This window comes from Hypanus sabinus, chromosome 8 (genome assembly GCF_030144855.1).
Source record: "Hypanus sabinus isolate sHypSab1 chromosome 8, sHypSab1.hap1, whole genome shotgun sequence".
In the NCBI taxonomy this organism is placed as follows: Eukaryota; Metazoa; Chordata; class Chondrichthyes; order Myliobatiformes; family Dasyatidae; genus Hypanus; species Hypanus sabinus.
The window spans coordinates 160,555,028-160,576,546 of NC_082713.1; the positions used below are offsets into that span (position 1 = coordinate 160,555,028).

General features: G+C 39.3%; 1 protein-coding gene across 5 annotated transcripts in view; it reads left to right on the forward strand.

The window, feature by feature from the left end:
* ptprq (protein tyrosine phosphatase receptor type Q) overlaps positions 1 to 21,519 on the forward strand; it is a 171,284-nt gene that overhangs the window by 114,443 nt on the left and 35,322 nt on the right. For all 5 annotated transcript variants that reach the window (XM_059978394.1, XM_059978390.1, XM_059978391.1 and 2 more), the window contains exons 40-47: positions 1,666 to 1,935; positions 4,313 to 4,645; positions 8,623 to 8,735; positions 12,114 to 12,300; positions 12,822 to 13,063; positions 13,982 to 14,051; positions 18,817 to 18,975; positions 20,591 to 20,810. In XM_059978394.1, the coding sequence (XP_059834377.1) occupies positions 1,666 to 1,935; positions 4,313 to 4,645; positions 8,623 to 8,735; positions 12,114 to 12,300; positions 12,822 to 13,063; positions 13,982 to 14,051; positions 18,817 to 18,975; positions 20,591 to 20,810 (1,594 nt within the window). The remainder of the gene's footprint in view (positions 1 to 1,665; positions 1,936 to 4,312; positions 4,646 to 8,622; positions 8,736 to 12,113; positions 12,301 to 12,821; positions 13,064 to 13,981; positions 14,052 to 18,816; positions 18,976 to 20,590; positions 20,811 to 21,519) is intronic.

The following is a 21,519-nucleotide window of genomic DNA, read 5'->3' on the forward strand; positions in this document are numbered from 1 at the left end:
AATTAAGAAGAATTTCTGTGCTTTGGTGGCGAGGGGCTACTCCCAAGCATGACCCCACTGTTAACCCTACCCCGGCCTGCAACTAGTGCCTCTGTGGTCACCGCTTATCTTCTTCTCCCTTTTAGGCTGGGGCTAGTCTTCTTTCGCCCAATACAACATTCTTCCATTTTCCGTGTATAAACCATGAATGCCACAGTGTCCAAAAAGCTGCTCGTAGATTAACAGTCCCACAGTGAACTAAGTGTAGAGGTTCCTGGCTTTCAATGCTTTGACGAAAGTCAGACAATTCCTGCCGTACTCCCTTGCTAACCTTGATCTCCAATGGGAACCTTGTTGTGCCAAGTTGAATTATGGAATGCACTGTTAGGATTACCCATGGTGGTAAGGTCAAGGGGGAGGTTCCAGACGAAGTGCGATCCATCCAGGACCTCAACAGTGGAGCTGGCAAAAGGTGATAACACATCACTACAGCAGTGATAGATGAGGAAGGCTGCAGCAGTGAAGGGCTCCCAGTCGCTTTACATTGCATTGGGCCTCGACCCTGAACTGTCAAGGCTGTGTGGTGGCTTCCTGTGCATCAGTCTCCCCACTTTAAACAAAGTCACATCCAGGGGTTTTGCATTAAGGGAATAGACAACCCCTTAAGAGAACATCACACTCAACTTGAGTGTCATGCATATGTACGATTTACAAATGTAAATAGAGACGTAGAAGGCTGCAGAAGCTATTATCTGGAGCTAAATACAAACTACTGGATTAATTCAGTGGTTCAGGAAAATTCACCCCGGTGGGAGGTGCAGCAGTCTTGTTCTCCTGACCCCCAGGTTCGGGAGTATTTGTTGCCTCCAGCCATCGGGCTCCTGGACCAGCTTCACTCGCCTCAGTGATGAACGGACTCCTCAGCCTGGACTGTCACTTTCAGGCACTCTGCAGCCATCGGGCTCCTGGACCAGCTTTCCTTGCCTCAGTGATGAACGGACTCCTCAGCCTGGACTCTCACTTTCAGGCACTCTGCAGCCATCGGGTCCCTGGGCGAGCTTCACTCCGTTCAGTGCTGAATAGACTCCAGAGCCCGTGGGGCCACTTTCAGACACTCTGCAACTCGTGTTCTTTGTATTGTTTGTTTACTTTTTATTTGCATGATTTGACCTCTTTTACATAAGTGAATGTTTGTCAGTCTTCGTTTTGTGTTTTTTTGTAGATTTTATTGTATTTCTTTATTTTCTTGTGGGTGCCTGCAAGAAAATTAATCTCAAGTTTGTATATAGTATGTATACTTTGATAATCAATTTACTTTAAACTTTAAATGTACATATTAAACTGGTGACTCATTAGTCTCTGTCTCCAATCCAATTTTATGTCTTCACTTTTAATAGGAACTTAAGAAGCAGAAACAGGAATATGTCAATGAGGAATGAGGCCCCTCAAGCCTCTTCCCCTACAGATCACACTTTCCCTGTTTGACCCCTCTCACCTGTAATGAAATAGAAATATTGCTAATCCAGTGAGATAACAATCTCACTGCTCATGTATTGTTTCAATATCATTTTTTTATAAATAAACTTAATGAAATGATCAACAAACAAAAAAAGAAAAAAATGTTTGGATAAAATTTGTCAGTACAGTCTTGTCTTTATCTGGACCTCAGTTTAATCTCTTTTACAGTTCCAGATGCCATCCAAAATCTTCAATGCAATGCAACAAGTTGGCAATCAATCACAATCAAATGGGACCCACCCTTAAAATCAGACGGAATTATCATTTATAATATACTTATATTTGGAAATAACGTTCAAAAAGTTTTGTCCAGAGATCATATGTATACTTTTACAGCACTTCAATCAAATACTTCTTATCAGCTGAGTATAGCAGCGGCTAACTCTCTGGGCCAAGGAGAAAGCAAAAACTGTACCATTACGACATTAACAGAAGCAGGTATACCTTTCATAAGATTTAATCTGAAGTATTCACACCATGAAAACCTCCAAGATGTGTAATAAATTTATGTTTACATTTATTAGAAAATTTAATGTTGTTAAAATTACTGTTTGTTTTATATACTGACAGTATGTGTATTACATTTTATTATCCATCTTTAATTATTCTTGAACTGAAGAGGCAGTTAGGATTCAACCGCATCTGGACTGGAGTCACACATTGACCAGATCCATGAACGGCAGCAGGTTACCTTCGCATGAGGAAACCTCAGTTAAATACCTGAATTTGAACTTCCTCACAGCTCGCTTGGGATGTGAACTCACAGATCTAGGTTGCTAGCTCTATTTCTGGGTTAGTTATAACTTCAGCATCATTTCCTATTCTGACTGACACAAGACAAATCCAAGTTGACTTTGTCTTTTCTAAAAGTAAAATGTTACAATTCATTACTTGACCTACGATTTTTAATTAATAATGGGAAAAAAAATGCCCTGAGTGATATACATGGAGATATGGAACTAGGTGCATTGAGAAATCAGTTAGCAGAAGCATCAAATGCTGTGCAGTTCATTCTAGCTCAAAATGGAGTAGAGCACAACAGTATGTGAAAGGAATAGGACTGGTCCAACTTTATGACTCGGTCTTAGAGAAATTCCAGATGGCATGGTCAGCTTAAAATAAGAAGGATCATTGATTCTATTATGGTTTTTATTCTATTATGGATTTATTAAGTATGCCCACAGAAAATGAATCTCAGAGATGGATATGTTGACATATATGTACTTTGATAATAAATTTACTTTGACCTTATGCATATGGGAATGTTGTGCATAACTGCACTTAAAGGATTCAGAAATAGTCAAGGAACTGTAAAGTTCTACTCCATTTAATGAATCTGATGAAATTGATTACCTAGTAATAATGCAGCGCTCTGTGACTGGTGTGGAAATAAGTTCTGATCGTACTGCTTGTTTCTTAATATTTCCAAATCATTAATTCACACGACTAGCACAGACTATACACATGATGGACAGAGTGAATGCACCATATCCTCACTTCTTGTGGTAGGAGGCCTGAGATTATCCATCCCTGGGTTTGCATTGATAATGACTGCAGACTGTTAGTGACAAACCAGTGGACACAGTGGGTATCTTGTTGGAATTGCACTGCAGGAAGTATAGTACTTTGGCCTCACATTCTGCACTAAAGAGGGAGAGGCAATCATATTAGTAATTGCTGGGCAGGCAAAGGATTGTTGACCTGATAATACATAAATGTAAAATGGTTAACTTCCCATTTTCAGGAATAGCTTTGGGTAATCCCTTTAAAGACTACTTATTGGGCTATTTCTGCAACACATGTTCATGAAAATAAATCTTGAACCTTACAAAGGAGATTGTAATAGTTTATATATCGCATGTTCATACAAATTAGAATATGGTCCCATCTGCATCTGGTCAACTATACTGTGCAGTGTTCTTCAGAATAAATGAGAAGAATCGAAACTCTACCTCAAACATTAATTCCTTTCACCACCAGTATATTCTGGGCACAGTTTGGACCATCTGTAAAATGCACTGCAGTGACTCACCAAGGTTTCTTTCACAGCACCTCACAACCCAGCCACATTGAAAAATAAGGACAGGAAACATATGAGGCCAGCTGTGGTTTCCCCTTCAAGATGCACACCATCATGACATGGAAGTTTATCCCCACTGCCTCATCACTGATGGCTGGCTGGTGGTGTAGTGGCATCAGCACCGGACTTCGGAGCGAAGGCTCCCGAGTTCGAATCCAGCCTGCTCCCTTGCATGCTTTCTTAGTTGCTGGGTTGAGCATCAAGGTAGTAACTTGAAAAAAATCAAAAAAGCCCGCTGAAAAAAAAACGCTGTCATGACGACATCCCGATGACTCCACTTGGAGTTAAGGGCTTTCTTCTTCTTCTTCTTCTTCTTCTTCTTCTTCTTCTCCTCCTGCTCCTCCTCCTCCTCCATCATCATCATCTCCATCATCCTGAAATTCCCTACCCAGCAGGAACATTGGAGTGCCTTGAGCAGATGGGCTGCAGGGCTCAAGAAGTAACCTTCTGAAATTCTGAAAAACAATTAGGAATAGGAGTTACAAGCTAAACTTGACATTGGTGCCCCAGCCCGTAAATGAATAAAATTAACATGGTACAAAAAGATTTACTTTGTAAGATACAGCAGTTGTGGCCTTTGAAATTGAAAGCGGTTGAAATTCTAAGCAGAGGTGTCATTCGTAGTTCATATAGGTTTATGATTCATTGAATAACACTGAGATGTAAGATCTGGGTTATCTTTATAAAATAAATTTGTAAAGCGGAATCAATGATTAATGAAATTATACCTTTCAGTCCCAAGTGCTCCTAGGAATCTCGAGATAGTTGGCACTCAATCAAGCCATGTTATTTTGAGGTGGAAACGGCCGGATATTGTACCTGGTCATTTAAGGTTTTTCAGGATCAGCCTGCAGTTACGTTCTGCATCTTGCATGGACTGGCAAAATCAAGAATGCATTGAAGCTGAGAGAATTGAAAGCTATGAGATTGAGAGCGATAATAACACCATGGACACCATTGTATCTAAATTAAAGAAGATTCGATGGTACAGATTTAGGGTTTCTGTTGGTACAAATGCTGGCTTTAGCAACTATTCAGATTGGATTTCAGCAAAAACAACTGTTGGCTGTAAGTATGGATTGAAATTATTGTCAAGCTACGTCAGTAAATGTACAGCGATGATAGTTTACTTGTTTTGCAATGAAATTATATGTTTCCCTTCAAGTAAACTTTCCATTCCCTTGAATTCCACTAACAAAATAATTTCTTGTGAACATTTTTATGATGACTTTGTAAAATGTTTGATGTCCGCAAAAATGAATGTGAACTAGACAGCTAGGGCTAGAATATAAAAACAAGGATGGAAGGTTTTGCCTTTATAAGCTCTGGGGGGGGGGGGGGGGTGGCCTCACTTGAAGTATTGTGAGCAGTTTTGGGCTCTTCATCTAAGAAGGGATGTGCGGACATTGGAGAGGGTTCAAAGGAAGTTCACAAAAATGACACCATGATTGAAAGGCTTGTCACATGAAGACCGTTTGATTCCTGTACTCAGTGGAATTCAGAAAAACGAGGGGTGAACTAATTGAAACCTATTGAATTTTGAAAGGCCTTACTAGAGTGGATGTGGAGAGGATATTTCCTGTGGTAGGAGAGTCTAAGACCAGAGGACACAGCCTCAGAATAGAGGGGTGTACATTTAGAATGGAGATGTAGAGGAATTTCTTTAACCAGAGAGTGGTGACTCTGTAATATTCATTGCCACAGGCAATGTGGAGTCCAAGTCTTTAGGTATATCTAAAGCAGAGGTTCAGAGATCCTTGATTAGTCAGGGCATGTAGGGATATGGGAAGAAGGCAGGAGACTGGAGCCGAGAGGGAAAATGGATCACCCATAATGAAGTGGCGAGCAGACTTGATGGGCCAAATGGCCTGATTCTGCTCCTATATCTTGTGGTCTTATAGACAAAAATACTGTATGAAGAGTAATGCTATATATAAAATAACATTCCATACTTGTTTTTTTAAGTTGTGCTCCTGCATTAAAAACTTTTTTATTTATAATATTTGATTGAGATGTATTAATAACTGTTCCATACATAGCAAAGTATGTAGTGCTGACATAAAAAATATATAGTGCACTTATTGACACATGTTCAAATATTCCCATTCAGTGGTCATGGCCTGTCCTTTAAAGAAACTGTTTAAGCTACTGTGAGGATGAGTCAGAAATGATATAATATCCAGATTTACCTTCCAACAAATCTGTTCTAGCTCCAGCTTCTGCAGCCAGGCAACAAAGTCAGCCCTTGACCTCTGTTACAACCCAAATCCCATCGCAGCAATAGAAGCATGATAATCAGGAAATTATGGGTATTAGTTACAGAAAATGCATTACTGTGGAAAGCAGAGAAACAGTGTTCAGAACAGGAAGTGGACAGCTTTTCTAGGAATGAGAGAATGAGAACAGAGAATTCTTGCACAGAAAATTACTATGATTTATAAGGAAGAGACACAGAAGTGTCCATATCCAGCAGTACTTACTGAGCTTGATTGAACACTACTTTAAATAAAGCAGTGATAGCCCCTGGGATTCCAACTAAAGTTCTTCAAAATCACTATATAAAATGTCATACTAGGCAATTTTTCAGTTATTCATTTAAGATGTCCTTTTCAGAAATAATGACTTTTGGTGAATATACATTTCATTAGCCAATGCCGCTGTGTATGAAATTTCATGAAAATTAGTGTAACTAAAAATATTGTATCTTGGTACCAAAATATGAAATTTGTATTCTACTTGTAATACCTTGATCTTTTCAGGTATTTCAACTTCAACTTAAGCTCTTGTATTCCTTCTTCTCCAACCCTTTTGCTTTCCCACCCACCTGGATTTATCTGTCAAACTGGAGGAACTCAGCAGGTCGGGCAGCATCTGTGGAAATGAGCAGTCAACGTTTCGGGCCGAGACCCTTCGTCAGGACTGAAGAGGGAGGGGGCAGGGGCCCTTTAAAGAAGGTGGGGGGAGGGTGGGAAGGAGAAGGCTGGTGGGTGCCAGGTGAAAAACCAATCGGGAAAGATCGAGGGGAAGCAGGGAGGGGATAGGCAGGAAAGGTGAAGAAGGAATGTAAGGGGAAAGCACTGTGTAGTAGAAGAAGGCAGAATCATGAGAGAGGTGGTAGGCAGCTGGAGGAGGAGGCAGAGTGAAACTGGGATGGGGAAAGGGAGAGGGAGGGAATTACCGGAAGTTGCAGAATTCGATGTTCATGTCAAGGGGCTGGAGACTATCCAGACGGTATATGAGGTGTTGCTCATCTATGTCCATACATGGCTTCCTCTACTGCCATGATGAGGCCAAACTCAGGTTGGAGGAGCAACACCACATATACCGTCTGGGTAGTCTCCAGCCCCTTGGTATGAACATCGAATTCTCCAACTTCCAGTAATTCCCTCTCTCTCCCTTCCCCCATCCCACTTTCACTCTGCCTCCTCCTCCAGCTGCCTATCACCTCTCTCATGATTCTGCCTTCTTCTACTACACAGTGCTTTCCCCGTACATTCCTTCTTCACCTTTCCTACCTAACCCCTCCCTGCTTCCCCTCCCCCACCCCTTGATCTTTCCCCTGATTGGTTTTTCACCTTGCACCCACCAGCCTTCTCCTTCCCACCCTCCCCTCACCCTCTTTATAGGGCCCCTGCCCCCTCCCTCTTCAGTCCTGACGAAGGGTCTCAGCCTGAAATGTTGACTGCTCGTTTCTACGGATGCTGCCTGACCTCCTGAGTTCCTCCAGCTTGTTGTACATGTTGATTTGATCCCAGCATCTTCAGTGTACTTTGGATTTATCTGTCACCTTCTTGCTTGTTCCCCCTTTCCCTCCCCCCTTTTTTATTCTGTTGTCTTTGCCCCCCCCCCCCACCTTCATTTCCAGTCCGGATGAAGGGCCTTGGCAGAAATGTCAACTGTTTATTCATTTTCTTAGATACCATTTGAGCTGCTGAGTTCCCTGAGTGTTTTGTGTCTTTGGCTCTGGATTTCCAGCATCTGCAAAATCTCTTGTGTTCATGCAAATTCCTGATGGTTCGGCATCTTGTTCATCAAGTGATGTTATAGCACTCCCTCTCCACCCATTGGGTCCTTGCTCCCCATTCCCTGGCCACTTACCAGGATGCTGATTCCCAGTTCTCTTTAAACTCACTGAGTTCTGTTGGCTGGGACCTCTTGAAACCCACTTGATTCAGTTTCAAGTTTTCCTGTTAAAAGTACCACATTCACTGGAAAATTTATTATTCAACCATCTTTTTAAAAAAAAGTGAACTAAGAGTCATTTGGAGCATTGATAGAATAGCACGTGGTAGTCCAAGAAACTGGCTAGACAGGTGCCACCGAAGTTCAAAGAATGCTGAATTCATGGCTGCCATTAGAAAGGATACTGTAGAGCTGCAGATCGATGGTCCACTTGAATAACAAGGAAAGAAATGCATTTTCATTAACCACATATCTCAAAATGCATTGTTGTATGCAAGGAAATCTAAGTCTTCATGACGTTGCTGCAATCGAAAGCTCTCTTTTGCTCTACCTCCTCAGGGCCTGACAGTAGAAACAAATCCCATCAATACTGGGGTATTCTGACTTCCACAACCAGCCTGATCCCAAACATCCAGCTGGGAGGGAACCACCTCCTTCCTTTTATCCATTCTCCTTGAACATTTCTATTCACTTAATGCCAATTCCTCATTACGACAATCATAATCCTTGGGTGAAACTTCCAGAACTGCTGTTGGGAGAGGAGAATCAAGTGCAAAATGAGAAATGTTTCTGGCAAAATGTTAACTATTCAACTCCTTTCTTCATACTTCCTTATAATATTCTAATGAATTAAAATTCTGTTTAATACTGCATCATTGATTTGAAATACTACAGTTTATGCATTGCTCTAATCCCATTTATAATCACCTAATAGATATAACATTCACAGTCGAAAGCATAGTTTTAAATCAAATCATGATTAGTTTATGTGAATAATGAATATTATAATTGTAATATTATAATTGCTCTGCACAACATTTTCAATATTGAACCATTTGAGAAGAAATAATTTTATTCTGCAGATCCAGATGACCCTCCAGAAAATGTCACTGTTACAGTAAAGTCCTACGATATAATTGAGGTTGCCTGGGAAATACCTGCAGATCCACCTTCCTATCTCATTGATGTAATTCTGGTAAGAGATTTGCCTTGGCTAGCAAGAAAAAAAATGAAAGCCATTTGTTTTCTGTGCTCTGATGGTTTACAACAATTTTGACAAGTTTCTTCAAATAAACTGCCAGATGTTTAATTGACAATCTTGCTACTTCAGTACAGTAAGTATATTGTTTTGTCCATGAAACCGTATACTTCTAATTTCAGATGATATCACCCTTTAATTTATAGGTGACTTTCTTCCCTTTTCATAAGCACTTATGGTAAGGATGCATGTTATCGGACTTCTGTTCATCTCATTTTCTGAGCTAGTCATCAGGGCAGGTAGTCCAGGAACCTTCTCCCCACCATCATCCAGCCTGACATAAGGAGAGGCATCTGAACTTCAGCATTTCTCTTCCACTAATGTAAAATTTTGGAAAGCTTTTAAAGAAATCAATTCACATATCCTACAATCTGCAAAAAGTACAAACAAGTTCAAAGATTCAAAGTAAATGTATTATCAAAGTATGTATACATAATACAACTCTGGGAGTCATCCTCCCACAGTAAAAGAAGTAGTTTTGTGAACTGTCCATGGGACGTCGTCGTTGGTCATGTTGTTCACTGGCACCATCTTGTAAAACATCAAGTAAAACAAAAGCTTAGTTTTAAACAATTTTTCACCTAATTTGTGCAATAATTACTTGGTGAATTTGTATCACCTAGCTGGAAACCACTCCAACCAGATGCACAAATTTGGAAAGTCATTCCTAATATCTTTATGAATCATTTGTTTAAAAAAGTCATATTGACATATAATTCCATTTAAATTAGTACAGCATTTGCAAATTTAATCCGAAGTACATGGGCAATTTAATGTTGGTTGTTTAAGTTTTCTGCAGCAGTTGTTACACTGCTATGATTAGTTTTAGTTTTTTCAGAAAAACTGAAATAGTGCAATTATCAACGGGAGAAACAAAAGATTGAATAGCGTATCACTGATTTCAGTCATGGTTAGATCTCTGTAGGGTTAGTTGTACATCCATTAAAGTGTACCATCTAACACTATTAAATGGCTTTAGCTGTCTAAATATTTTAGCAGTTGCACTTGAGTTCTAGCAGAATCTCAATAACTGATATGATCAATAAAGGATCTAAAAAAATCAAAAAATAACGTGGTAATTGAAATAGAAATCAATTTGCAATTCAAAATGTTTATCAGCACATTTTTTGATAATATGTAGCATAATAGTGCCCCATATTAGATTTTTAAATGAAGATAGAAAATTGAGTTTAGTGAGATTACTAATAAAAATAGTTATCAGCATAACATCAGGGAGATGAAGGAGACTGAGAGAGAAGCATGGCCACATTCTGGCAGAAATAGCTGTCAGTTCCACACACAACTTGTCAGTATTTTACTATGGAAGTGGCAACAAACTTGGGAATGTAGACATCCACCGTTTTTCTGGCATCTACTCAAGAATAATCTCCTGATGACACTCAGAAAGTAAAGTACACAATAGAAGGCAATTCCAGCATTGCATTTATGAATCCACTGGAACAATCACCACCAGCATTATTAAATTTTTAAAATACCATAGAAGCTGTAAATCTGAAATGAAACATCATTTTGGAAACACTCAGTAAGTCGGGCGGCATCTGTGAAAAGAAAAATGGAGTAATTGATTCAGATTGAAGACTCTTTATCAAAACCGGGAAAGTGAGAAAAATGAGGCTGGCTTCAAATTGCAGAAGGAGTAGAGGTAGGATGGATAGGGCAAAGCAAATATTTCTGCTAGAGTAAGGCTAGTGTTACCTACATGATCCTGTCATTTACAAATCTACCTAGTTGATGGATTAATCAGGGTAATTGGAGAGAGAGAGAGGTAAAAAACAACAAGAGGAGATTGATAAAGCTGTGAAATGCAGGACAGAGCTTTTGTCAAGATCTGAAACTGGAAGGAGAATGCTGGAAATACCCCATCAGATCCGTGAAGAGAGAAACATGACGTTAATGTTTCAGGTGAATAATCTTACAGAGAATTGGCCAGTTCTGATACAAATAACAGAAGCAATTTCTTCAAAGCTGTTGCATTTGATATTGAGTCTCAAAGACAACAATGTGACCTGATGGGAGATGATGTCCTATTCCTCAAGCTTATGTGGACCTCATTAAAACACTGCAGGATGCTGCAGACAGGTCAGAGTAGAAATCGGATGGAGAATAAAGGTAAGCAGACAAGTGGAAACCCAAGCTTGGCTTGTGGTCTCAATGGAGGCAGGATTAAAATTCTTAAAACTTAACTTTGTTGTCTACATTGGAGAAACAAAAGCAGATTGGATGAGGTCTTTGTGAAACAATGCCATTTGATCCATAGGCACAAAGTCATCTAATACTTGCCTATCAGCTAAATTCTCCATCCCCTCCCAATCTGACCTATTTGTGGCTTCCTACACTGTTCCAATTGAGGCCAGTTATAAGCTTGAGGAATAGCAACACATCTTCCATCTGAATGTGTTTGTGGTCTTTGTACTCAATATCTAATTCAACAAATTCAGATAAAATTTTCTGCCTGTATCAGAACTACAGTGAGGTTGTCCACCTGCAATAACACAGTTTTTCTCCCTCCACAGTCACTGGCTGATTTGCTGGGCATTTCTAACTTCTGCTTTTGGTTTTAGTACTCAGCAGCAGCTCTCACCTTCATGTCATAGGTTTAATACATTGCTTTGTTTTTCCTCTCTCTCAACTACTCTTATTAATCTTGCAACCAAATGGGATCATCTTGGCAACCCTAACCTCGCTCTACCAGGGATATTCCCATTGTCTTATCCATCTCTCTGCACCGACTTTGCAACCTAAAACTCATTTGATTTTTCCATTTTCCCCGTTTTGATGACGGGTCTTTGACCCGAAAAATTAACTCTCTTTCTCTTTTCACAGATGCTGCCTGATCTGCTGAATATTTCTGCATTTTCTGCTTTTATTACTGCACCAGGTTAGATCTGGAACAGGGAATTCTTATTTGATTTCAATAGAAGAAGGAAATTCCAAGGTATCACCATAAGTAATAGTACTTCTTGAACTTTCCTTAATTTGTGTATAAGCATTTTGTATGTTTTAAATTTGTTAACCATTTTTAATAGCTTGATTATTCCTTTGGAATTTTAAAAAGTAAGTTTGAAAGTGTTTTCACAAACTTGACAGTGGGTTGGCATTGTTATAGGCCATTTTTAAAGGTGGCATTTATTTTGACGAACGCAATGCTTTTAAATCCATCATTATATTGAAAATAGCTAAAGCATGGAAAAAATGTACATACTTAGTCTTGGATGTATGTCAATCTTGAGATGTGTACAGGATATATATGAGTTAATGTCATATTCCAACAATATATATTTTAATTCTTTGCAGACAGATAATGGAGAAAGCACAATGACCATTGTTAGAACAGAAAAGCAGAACAAAACCTGTGAGATCTCTGGTTTAAAGCCATTTACTAGATACACTATAATCGTCACTGCATTCACAGGCAGAGAAGAAGAAGCCAAAATTCACGGCAAAGCCAGTGAACCAGTCACCATTAGGACCCTTGAAACTCGTATGTACATAAAACATAAGTTGCACTTTAAGATATTTTCATGATTTATGAATGAGGATTTTTGTTGTATTTCCAAGTACAGTTTTGGTTTTGTTGTTACTAAGTCGTATTATATGTCGAAAATTGAACGGGTAGAGCCGAGTTAAGATTCTGATGAGACTGTATTTTGTTCAGTAGAAATAACTGAGAAACATGTGGGGCATTTGAGTAATCAATACTCTGTATCTGATATATGTTCCGCAACATTGTGGTCACAGCTTTGAATGTCCCCTCCACAATGGAACTGCAACATCAGCGAATTTACCATAAATGCATACATGAAGTGTAGGTGCTAACTGTTCATTTTAAACCATTTAAAATACTTACCATATGATCATGTACTGCGGAAATCTACATTTCCATTATGAGAGTTATGCTTCTCACCAGAACTATAAAGGCAGGAAGTTATGCACTTCACCCAAACCTTATCAAAGATCATGATTGATATGTCAGAATAACTCACTAAAACACTTATTTCTTAGTGCCTGAAGATGCACCACAGAATTTTACCCTTCAGAAAATACCAGATGAGGTGACGAAAGTCTATGCATCTTTCCTGCCACCATCTATGCCAAATGGTAATATTCATGGATACCAGGCTATCATTCACAAAGAAGGAGCAGCTGCTGAACCCAGAATAAACAATTTGACAACTGTGGAAAAGAACGAAACACTCAGTGCTGTCATAGAAGGGTTAAAAGGTGGAAACACATACAGCATATGGGTAAGAGACAACTTATCATTTCCGTTTCCATAAAATGGTCAATGTTCCCAGAATGTCAATAAGACATACATGTTTATCTTGTAATCATTTTTGGAGAATAATTAAGAGGTCACTTTCTCATTGAAAACTGATCTTGATTGTCTTATGGAGGCATGGAAGGAAGTGAGGAAATCACCAAACATTAAATGTTAATGAGCTTATTAAAAAGCTAACAGACCATTCCAACATCTGCACAAGCTCTTGTGTTTATAACAAACCACTGTACTTTATTCTTAAAGGGATAGAAAAGAGCAGGAGAGGAGTTATGTTTAAACTTGGATAGAACTTTGGTTAGACAACTCTACGAGAATTGAGAACATGTTTTCCTATAGTGAACTGGTCTCTGTAGAAAAGCATGGATATATATTTCTTTGTATAGAAAGCTAACCAACAGTTAATTAAAATAGGCTCTTAGATACTTGTAGAATAAAAGGTTGATGATTTTTCTCCTCATAACTGGAGAGCTATTAAGTATTTCAAATAAAAGCTCTTTTAAATATTATTTTTATGAAAAACAATTTCAAAGTGCTTCAGTCATTTGATACTTCTGAAATTTCTGGTTCATTTTTGAGAATGGTGGATATAATTACTTGAATAGTGTGTTTTACAATATCACATTGTTTCAGTGTGTATTGGTAAGCACTGCTACAGAATCATGCAATAATCTTTAGAAGAGGACTATGACATTGAATGAGATCATATTCGAGAGCAGTGGTTCCCAACCCTGGTTATGCCATGGACCAATACCATCAAGCTTGGACCCCAGGTTGGGAACCCCTGTTCTGGAGGTAGAAACTGCTTAATCTTATTTAAATTCTATCTTCCTTAAGTGAACAACTTCTTTTCTGTTTACTTGAATGCCAATCCTTATTTTCCAAGGTCCGTGCTATGAATGGAGCTGGTATTGGACCTCAGACATCAGAACAGACAGTCACCATGGATGTAAAAGGTTTTCTTTTTAACATTTTTGGCATAATTAACCTCTCAATTATAACCGCCATGTAAATGTTTGAGAGAGTAGTAAGAAATCAGAAGTGAGAATAATAAGAAGTTATTTGCTGCATCATTGCACATTTGAATGCTTCTGGTGAGAAGTTAGGACCATTAGTGGATATCTTGGACACTGTGGATGTTCTCAGGTCTCCATGAAGGTATTGGTTGTATTTCCATATGCCATTCACACGTGGACATTAATCTGTATGCACAAACATTAAGTGAATTAAGAAGAGAAGGCAGATCATAATAAGAATCAGAATGCAACAGGAATCTGGCCCTGTGTTAACATTTAGAAGTTGAAATCAGTCCGTAACACAGCTGAACACATTTTAAATGAACGGTAAAATATATCTTACATCAAGGTGTTGTGTTCTCAATACCCAAAGTCTTTACTCCCCCTTGGCGGTAGAGATCATGGGTTTGGAAGGTACTTTTTAAAAAAATTCTTTACTTATTGATTGATTGAGATACAGTGCGGAATAGGCCCTCCTGACCCTTCAAGTCACACTGCCCAGCAATCCCCTGATATAATCCTAGCCTAAGCGTGGGACAATTTACAATGATCAATTAACTTACCAACCAGTACGTCTTTAGACTGTGGAAGGAAACCGGAGCACCCGGAGGAAACCCACAGGGTCATGGGGAGAACAAACAAACTCCTCACAGGCAGCAGTGGGAATTGAACCTGGATCACCTGTTAATGTAAAGCTTTGTGCTAACCACTACTGTGTGCAGCCGTGCCGTCCTAAATTGAGATTAGCCTAAGTAAACAGGTTACATTTCATTGGCGGTGACCATCACACCCACTGTGCTGGAATGCTCTCCACTTTGGTCGTGGCCACTGACATGCTTCCTGAGTGTCATTGAAGCTTCACTCATCCAGACAGATGGATGATATTCTTATTACCTTTCTGACTGTTCCTTGTAGGTGATGAAATAATATTGGTGTATAAAATGTTGAGATGTTGCTGCTGCCAATAACCTGTTCTTGAAGCTATAGTATGTATGAGGCTGGTCCAGTGAGATTTTAGCCCATGGTGACTCTCACCCAGAATGTTGGTGCTGGGGGACTGGTTGAATGCCAAGAGTATGTGGTTCAACTCTCTCTCATTAGAGATGGTCATTGACTATGGTGGTACACAAACTATTTGTGATTTGCCAGCCCTTGCTTGAATGTTGTCCAACTCTTGCTGCATGCACATGTGGATTACCTAATTCACTGAGGAGTTGTGAATAGAATTATGAAGATAAAAGATGAGCTTCATTTGTCACATGAACGTCAAATCATTGAAACACACAGTAAAATGTGTCAACTGCCCAACAACCAACACAGTCCGAAGGTGTGCTGAAGACAGCACACAAGGGGCACTATTTTCCGGTGCCAACAGACCGTGCGCACATATGCTAATCCTAACCTGTACATCTTTGGAATGTGGAAGGAAACTGGAGCACCTGGAGTTCTGAAGAGAAAATACAAACTGCTTGCAGACAGAGATGGGAATTGAACTGCTGATTGTGATCGCAACATCACTGGTACTGAAAAAGTGTTACACTAACTACTGTGCTACCATACTGCCCTGTGTTGGACATTGTATAATCATCAGCAAACCACCCCATTTCTGATATGCAGAGCAGGTCACTGATGAACCAACTGAAGATGGCTACTCTTCAGTCACTCCCCTAAGGATCTGCTGCAGTGATGTTCGGGCACTAGACATCTGATAGTCACAAGCACCTTCCTTTATGCAATGTATGACTCTAACTACTGAAGTGTTCCTCCCATGATACCTATTTCCCAGAGTTCCTTGATACCAGCTTGGGCCACTTTGATGGCCTTATTAAGACCTGGAACCAAGTCATTTTGGCAAAAACTAAACTTGGAATTACTTAGTGGGTTATTGAGGAGTAAGTGACATTAAGACCATAAGATGCAGGATCAGAGTTCGGCTATTTGGCCCATCGAGACTGCTCCACCATTTCATCATGGCTTATCCAATTTTCCTCTCGGCCTCAATCTCACCGCATTTTCCCCGTATCCCTTCATGTCCTGACCAGTCAAGAATCTGTAAACCTCTGCCTTAAATGTACACAAAGACGACCTCCACAGCTGTTTGGGGCAAAGAATTCCACTCTCTGACTGAAGAAATTCATCCTCATCTCTGTTCTAAAAGGAAGCCCCTCTATTCTGAGGTTATGTCCTCTGGTCTTAGACTCCCCCACCACAGGAAACGTCCTCTCCACATCCACTCTATCAAGGTCTTTCACTGTTCAATAGGTTTCAGTGAGGTCACCCCTCATTGAATTCTAGTGTATACAGGCCCAGAGCTCTATGTATAACAAGCCATTCAATCCTGGAATCATTTTTGTGAACTTCCTCTGAACCTTCTCCAGTGTCAATTGTGTCATTGTTGGATTCACTCCACATATCGTCAACAAACAACTGTGAGTACTCGGTTCAACGAAAACATTTAACACCTCAGCTGAATTAAGACCTAAGCTCCACGACTAACTATGCTTCTAGCCCAGCTATTCCAGTACAATTACAGACAAATGTTAAATTAAACTTGCCATGTACCTCTTCACCACGCTATTCACCTCTGTTGCCACTTTCAGGGAACTAAGAATTTAAACCCCATGGATTCCCTGTTCATCAACATTCTGTAAAGCCCTAAAACTAACTGTATACTGTACATCCTGAGAAGGAGAAGGTAATGTCATTTATTTCTTCCCCCAAATTTCCATCTGATTAATATCCTGCTGTAGCCTTAGACAATCTTCCTCACTATCCATAATCTGACCAATTTTCATCCTCATCTTCAAATGCACCAGCCTTACTGACTGCACACACTTCCAAGTTGTTAATATATATCTGAAGCAGTAAAGGTCCCAGTGCTGATCCCTGTGGAACATCAGTGATTCCAAACTTCCAACCAGAAAAACAACCTTCTACCAACAATATCTGCTTCTTATCACAAAACAATCTTTGGCTATTTAGTGAGTTAAATTTAATGTTTACCACCCTGCCTTCATCAAAATTCTCAGCTAAATTCTCAAACACTCAATCATATTATTGAGATATGATTTCTTTCACACAAAGCTATGCTGATAACCTACACTTGCCTCTCCAAATGTACATAAATCTAATTCCTAAGAGTTTTCCAAGAAGTTACCTAGCACCAGAATCAGGTTCAACAGCCTACTTGTCTGTCCTTCCTTTAAGGGTAAATTTTACTTTGCTTACCCTCAGATAAAGGAACAACATCAGCTATCCTCTCGTCATCTGGGATTCATCTGTGGCTAACGAAGATGCAAGCATCTCTAGAAAAGCTACAATTGTCTTCTCTCTTGTTTCCTATAACATCCTGGGTTACCAACTCTTTTGTGTTCTGTGGTATCCATCAGCTCCACCTTCTCAATACCAACCTGTTCCAGAAAAAAGCATACTACTCCACTTAGTCTCTATCTGGAACAACCTTCCCCTTGGTGAATACAGAAGGAAGTGTTGGCGCGTGGCCTAGTGGATAAGGCATCAGACTAGTAACCTGAAGGTCACTGGTTCGAGCCTCAGCTGAGGCAGCGTGTTTGTGTCCTTGAGCAAGGCACTTAACAACACATTGCTCTGTGACGTCACCGGTGCCAAGCTTCATGGGTCCTAGTGCCCTTCCCTTGGACAACACCAGTGGCGTGGAGAGGGGAAGGCCTGCAGCTTGGGCAACTGCCGGTCTCCCATACAACCCTGCCCAGGCCTGTGCCCTGGAAACTCCAGGCGCAGATCCATGGTCTCTCGAGACCGACGGATGCCACCACCATTCATTTCACCTCCAGAGCAAACATCTCATCATATGGTCTATGAAAGTAGAGGGTTTTGGTTTTAGATAATATTACTCAAATGTGTTAGGAAGTAAAAAATTCTTATGTAATAATTGCATGTAATTATGTAAATACATTACATAAACAGTACAGTACTGTGCAAAAGTCTTAGGCACATATATATAACTAGGGTGCCTAAGATTTTTGCACAGTACTGTATTTATCAACATGGAGTAGAGATCGAGTTGGTAAATCTGGCAGGAGCATAGGATGTTGGGAATGGTAAGGGTAGAACGCCACGGGAGAGGTGTGAGGCAGATGACAGAGAAGGAATCCCAGGGTAAGGTGTAGGCACACCCAGCCCTGAGACACCAGGCAAGGTCATTTGATTCCAAAGGGTTGGTTTATTGTTCATTACAGAATGATGCTTCCTGCTCCCTCTCCTCTCCTTTCCTCTTTTCCTCTGCCTGCCCCCTTCTCACTCTCAGTCCACAATAGAGACCCATTTCAGAATCGGGTTTATCATTGCTAATGTATGTCATGAAAGTTGTTTTTTTTTGTGGCAGCAGTACAGTACAATACATAAAATTACTTCAGTACTGTGCAAAAGCCTTAGGAACCCTAGCTATATATATGTACCTGACTTTTGCACCGTAGTGTATATGGTTCAAATAATATAACTTATGCAGTTATTAGGTTGTATTACTGAACTTAATATGGATTGTCATAGTCTTAGAATTTAATACATAAGAATAATGTTCAAAGCTTCCATTTTATGTTTATTTGTATACAATTCTTCATTCATTATAATTCTGAATGTAGCTTTTGTTGCTTATCACACCAACCCAGCAAGCGTAAATAAATATGGTGAATATTGATCCTTGATTATGCCTTTTCTTCCTCTACAGCTCCACCTAAACCTAAACTCAAGCCAGTTCCAGCTTTAGATAAAAATGGAATACTTAAAGCAACTTCCACAACAATTACAATCAGAATGCCTGTGTGCTACTTCACTGATGAACATGGGTCCATCAAGAAAATCCAAGTAATCGTGACTGAAATAAGAGGTAATTTATTATTCTTTTCCAAGAAATTAAATATAAATACATTGACAAAATGTACCAGACTGCCATGATGAGGTTTGATCAAATGCATGAAAGTGACTCAATAAGAAGTTTGTCATAATCAGTATAAATAGCTGATTTCCAGATCAAAAACTTCCAATGAAAAATTATGTACATTGAATCATTAAAAATGAACACTCAATATATTCCCTCTTCTTGCCAGTCCTTCAACCTAGTGAACTACAGGAAAGAGAACCAATGCAAGGTGAAGTTACATTCTGATTGTATGTCGAATTAGCAGATTAAATAATTTGTTGGAAAAGCCAATATCTGCAGAATGTTGACAAACCTATATGATCCAACTTCCAGGGTGGATTTTGCTGCAAGAATCTTCTCGGGAATGTGCTTTTATACAACAAGTAGATCTTTATTTATTTAAGTATTGTATGCAAATATAATATTCTATGCACTCATACTAAGGCCTTGTGAGAAGGCCACATTATTTGCATAGCTGATGATTATGACCATCTTCAATGAGATTATCCAAATACTATAATGAAAGTAGATCTCCCTCCTGTGTGCCTTAAGGCAAGTCAGCTTAATGATTCTCAACTGGCCAAAGAGATCTTTCTGGAGTCAGAATCCACATTCCCCATCAGGAAAGGCAATAAATATGATCTTCACTGCGCAGAACGTTCAAGGAAGCTGTAACAAGCATCAACCTCTGTACAGAGTTGTTTTGGCTTCACTAAAGCCTTCAGCTTTGTCAAAGAAAAAGGGTCTTGCCACAGCCTTCTAAAATTTGGCTTTCTAAGAAATTCGTTAACTTTCTACACCTGCAATATCATAACATGCAAACTATGACCCTAATCTAAAGTGTACATCATAGATCCAATCCAACTGGTGTCAAGCAAGGCATTACATCACCAAAATCCTCTTTTCAATCTTCCTATGTGTTTCCGAGGTGGAATGTGAATGTGAAGCTCAATGATATAAAAATCATGAAGATATCAGAATTCTGTTGCATGGAATTCCTGATTTGGAGTATGACTTCCCCCTGTAACATACCAGAGAAAATTCTGCTCACCGTAGACTCAATTCCAGTGCAGACAGAGTCAAAGAAGTCCCTTTTCATCACCCCAGTGCTCTTCACAGTCATGTGCCGTTGCATCTCACCTCTATTTTGGCCCTCTGTTGTAATGGGCATAATCATTTGCTCACAGTCTTCAGATGACACTTGCATTTATATACACTGAAAGCAAAGCTCTGTTGATACTTCACTGAAACATTCAAAGGGGTGGGCCTCAGACTGAACATCTGAAAGAAGGAAGGTCCTCTGTCAATCTGTCTCCACTGCAAAAGGTGAGAAAGGAGGGATAAATCAAGAAAGAAAATGAGCAGTAATCCAGGCCTCTGAGTCACCACAAGGAGAATATGCATTATAAGTTTAAACTTAGGAGAAGGAAGGAAAATATCAAACTTTCAAGACCTTCTATAGATTTAAATTTTTACAATAATCAAGATCACACCAAGAATTAGAAATTTTGGTGTACAGGTTTTAAAAATGTTTCGTTTCACAGTTTTTATTTTGCATTAATATTGGTTAATTTCTTAACAGCTATGAACGATAAAAATATCTCTACTTGGTATGATGCTTATGTAAAGAAGCCAAAGCCATACTTTGCAAATGAAGGCTTTACAAACCCTCCATGCAGCAGAACGAACACACAGAGACAAAATGCTAATGAAGAGACATACACCATTGGAGCTGAAAATTCATGTCAGCACAATGTAAAACAAATTTGCAATGGCCCTCTAAAGAGTGATAAAGAATACCTGTAAGTAAAATTTTGATTTATGTTGCAACATAATTTTCAGCAGAATAAATGCAGCAATCATTTAGAAATGAGTAGAATTTTGGAGTTGCCACATGAAAGGGTACACAGAAACAGCGCTATGTTCATACATCAGAGAGAAGTATGTTTGTGGGTGTGTGTGTGTGGTGAGGAAAGCAGGAAATGTATGTGGGTCCAGGATAGCAAGTATTCCACTTTTCTACAAATTATCCCAGCATTAGGAAACAAGGTGCCATGGACAATAAAACTGATCATGCGTACTTATGGAGTGAATGGGCAGTGAACCCATGAGCTCCACCTCACTATCTTTTATTTTTATTTTTGCACGACTTATTTAATTTAACTTTTATGTCTGTATACACACGTGTTTTGTTTTTATATGTCTTGCATGTACTACTGCCACAAATACAACAAATTTCATGACGTCGACAAAAATGGAAAACTGATTTGAATATTAAAATTGATGAAACAAGTTGGTCAACACTATGTCTTGACAGTATGACAAAAACAACAAATGTTCGACTAAGATTAGTACAATATAATTTTTTACATCAATTATATATTACACCACAAAAAATAAACGGAAATAGATTAAACTCAAATTTATCTGACCAATGTTTTCGATGTAATCAAGAAATTGGTACTTTTTTACACTCTACTTGGTCTGTTTTAAAATTCAACCTTTTTGGAC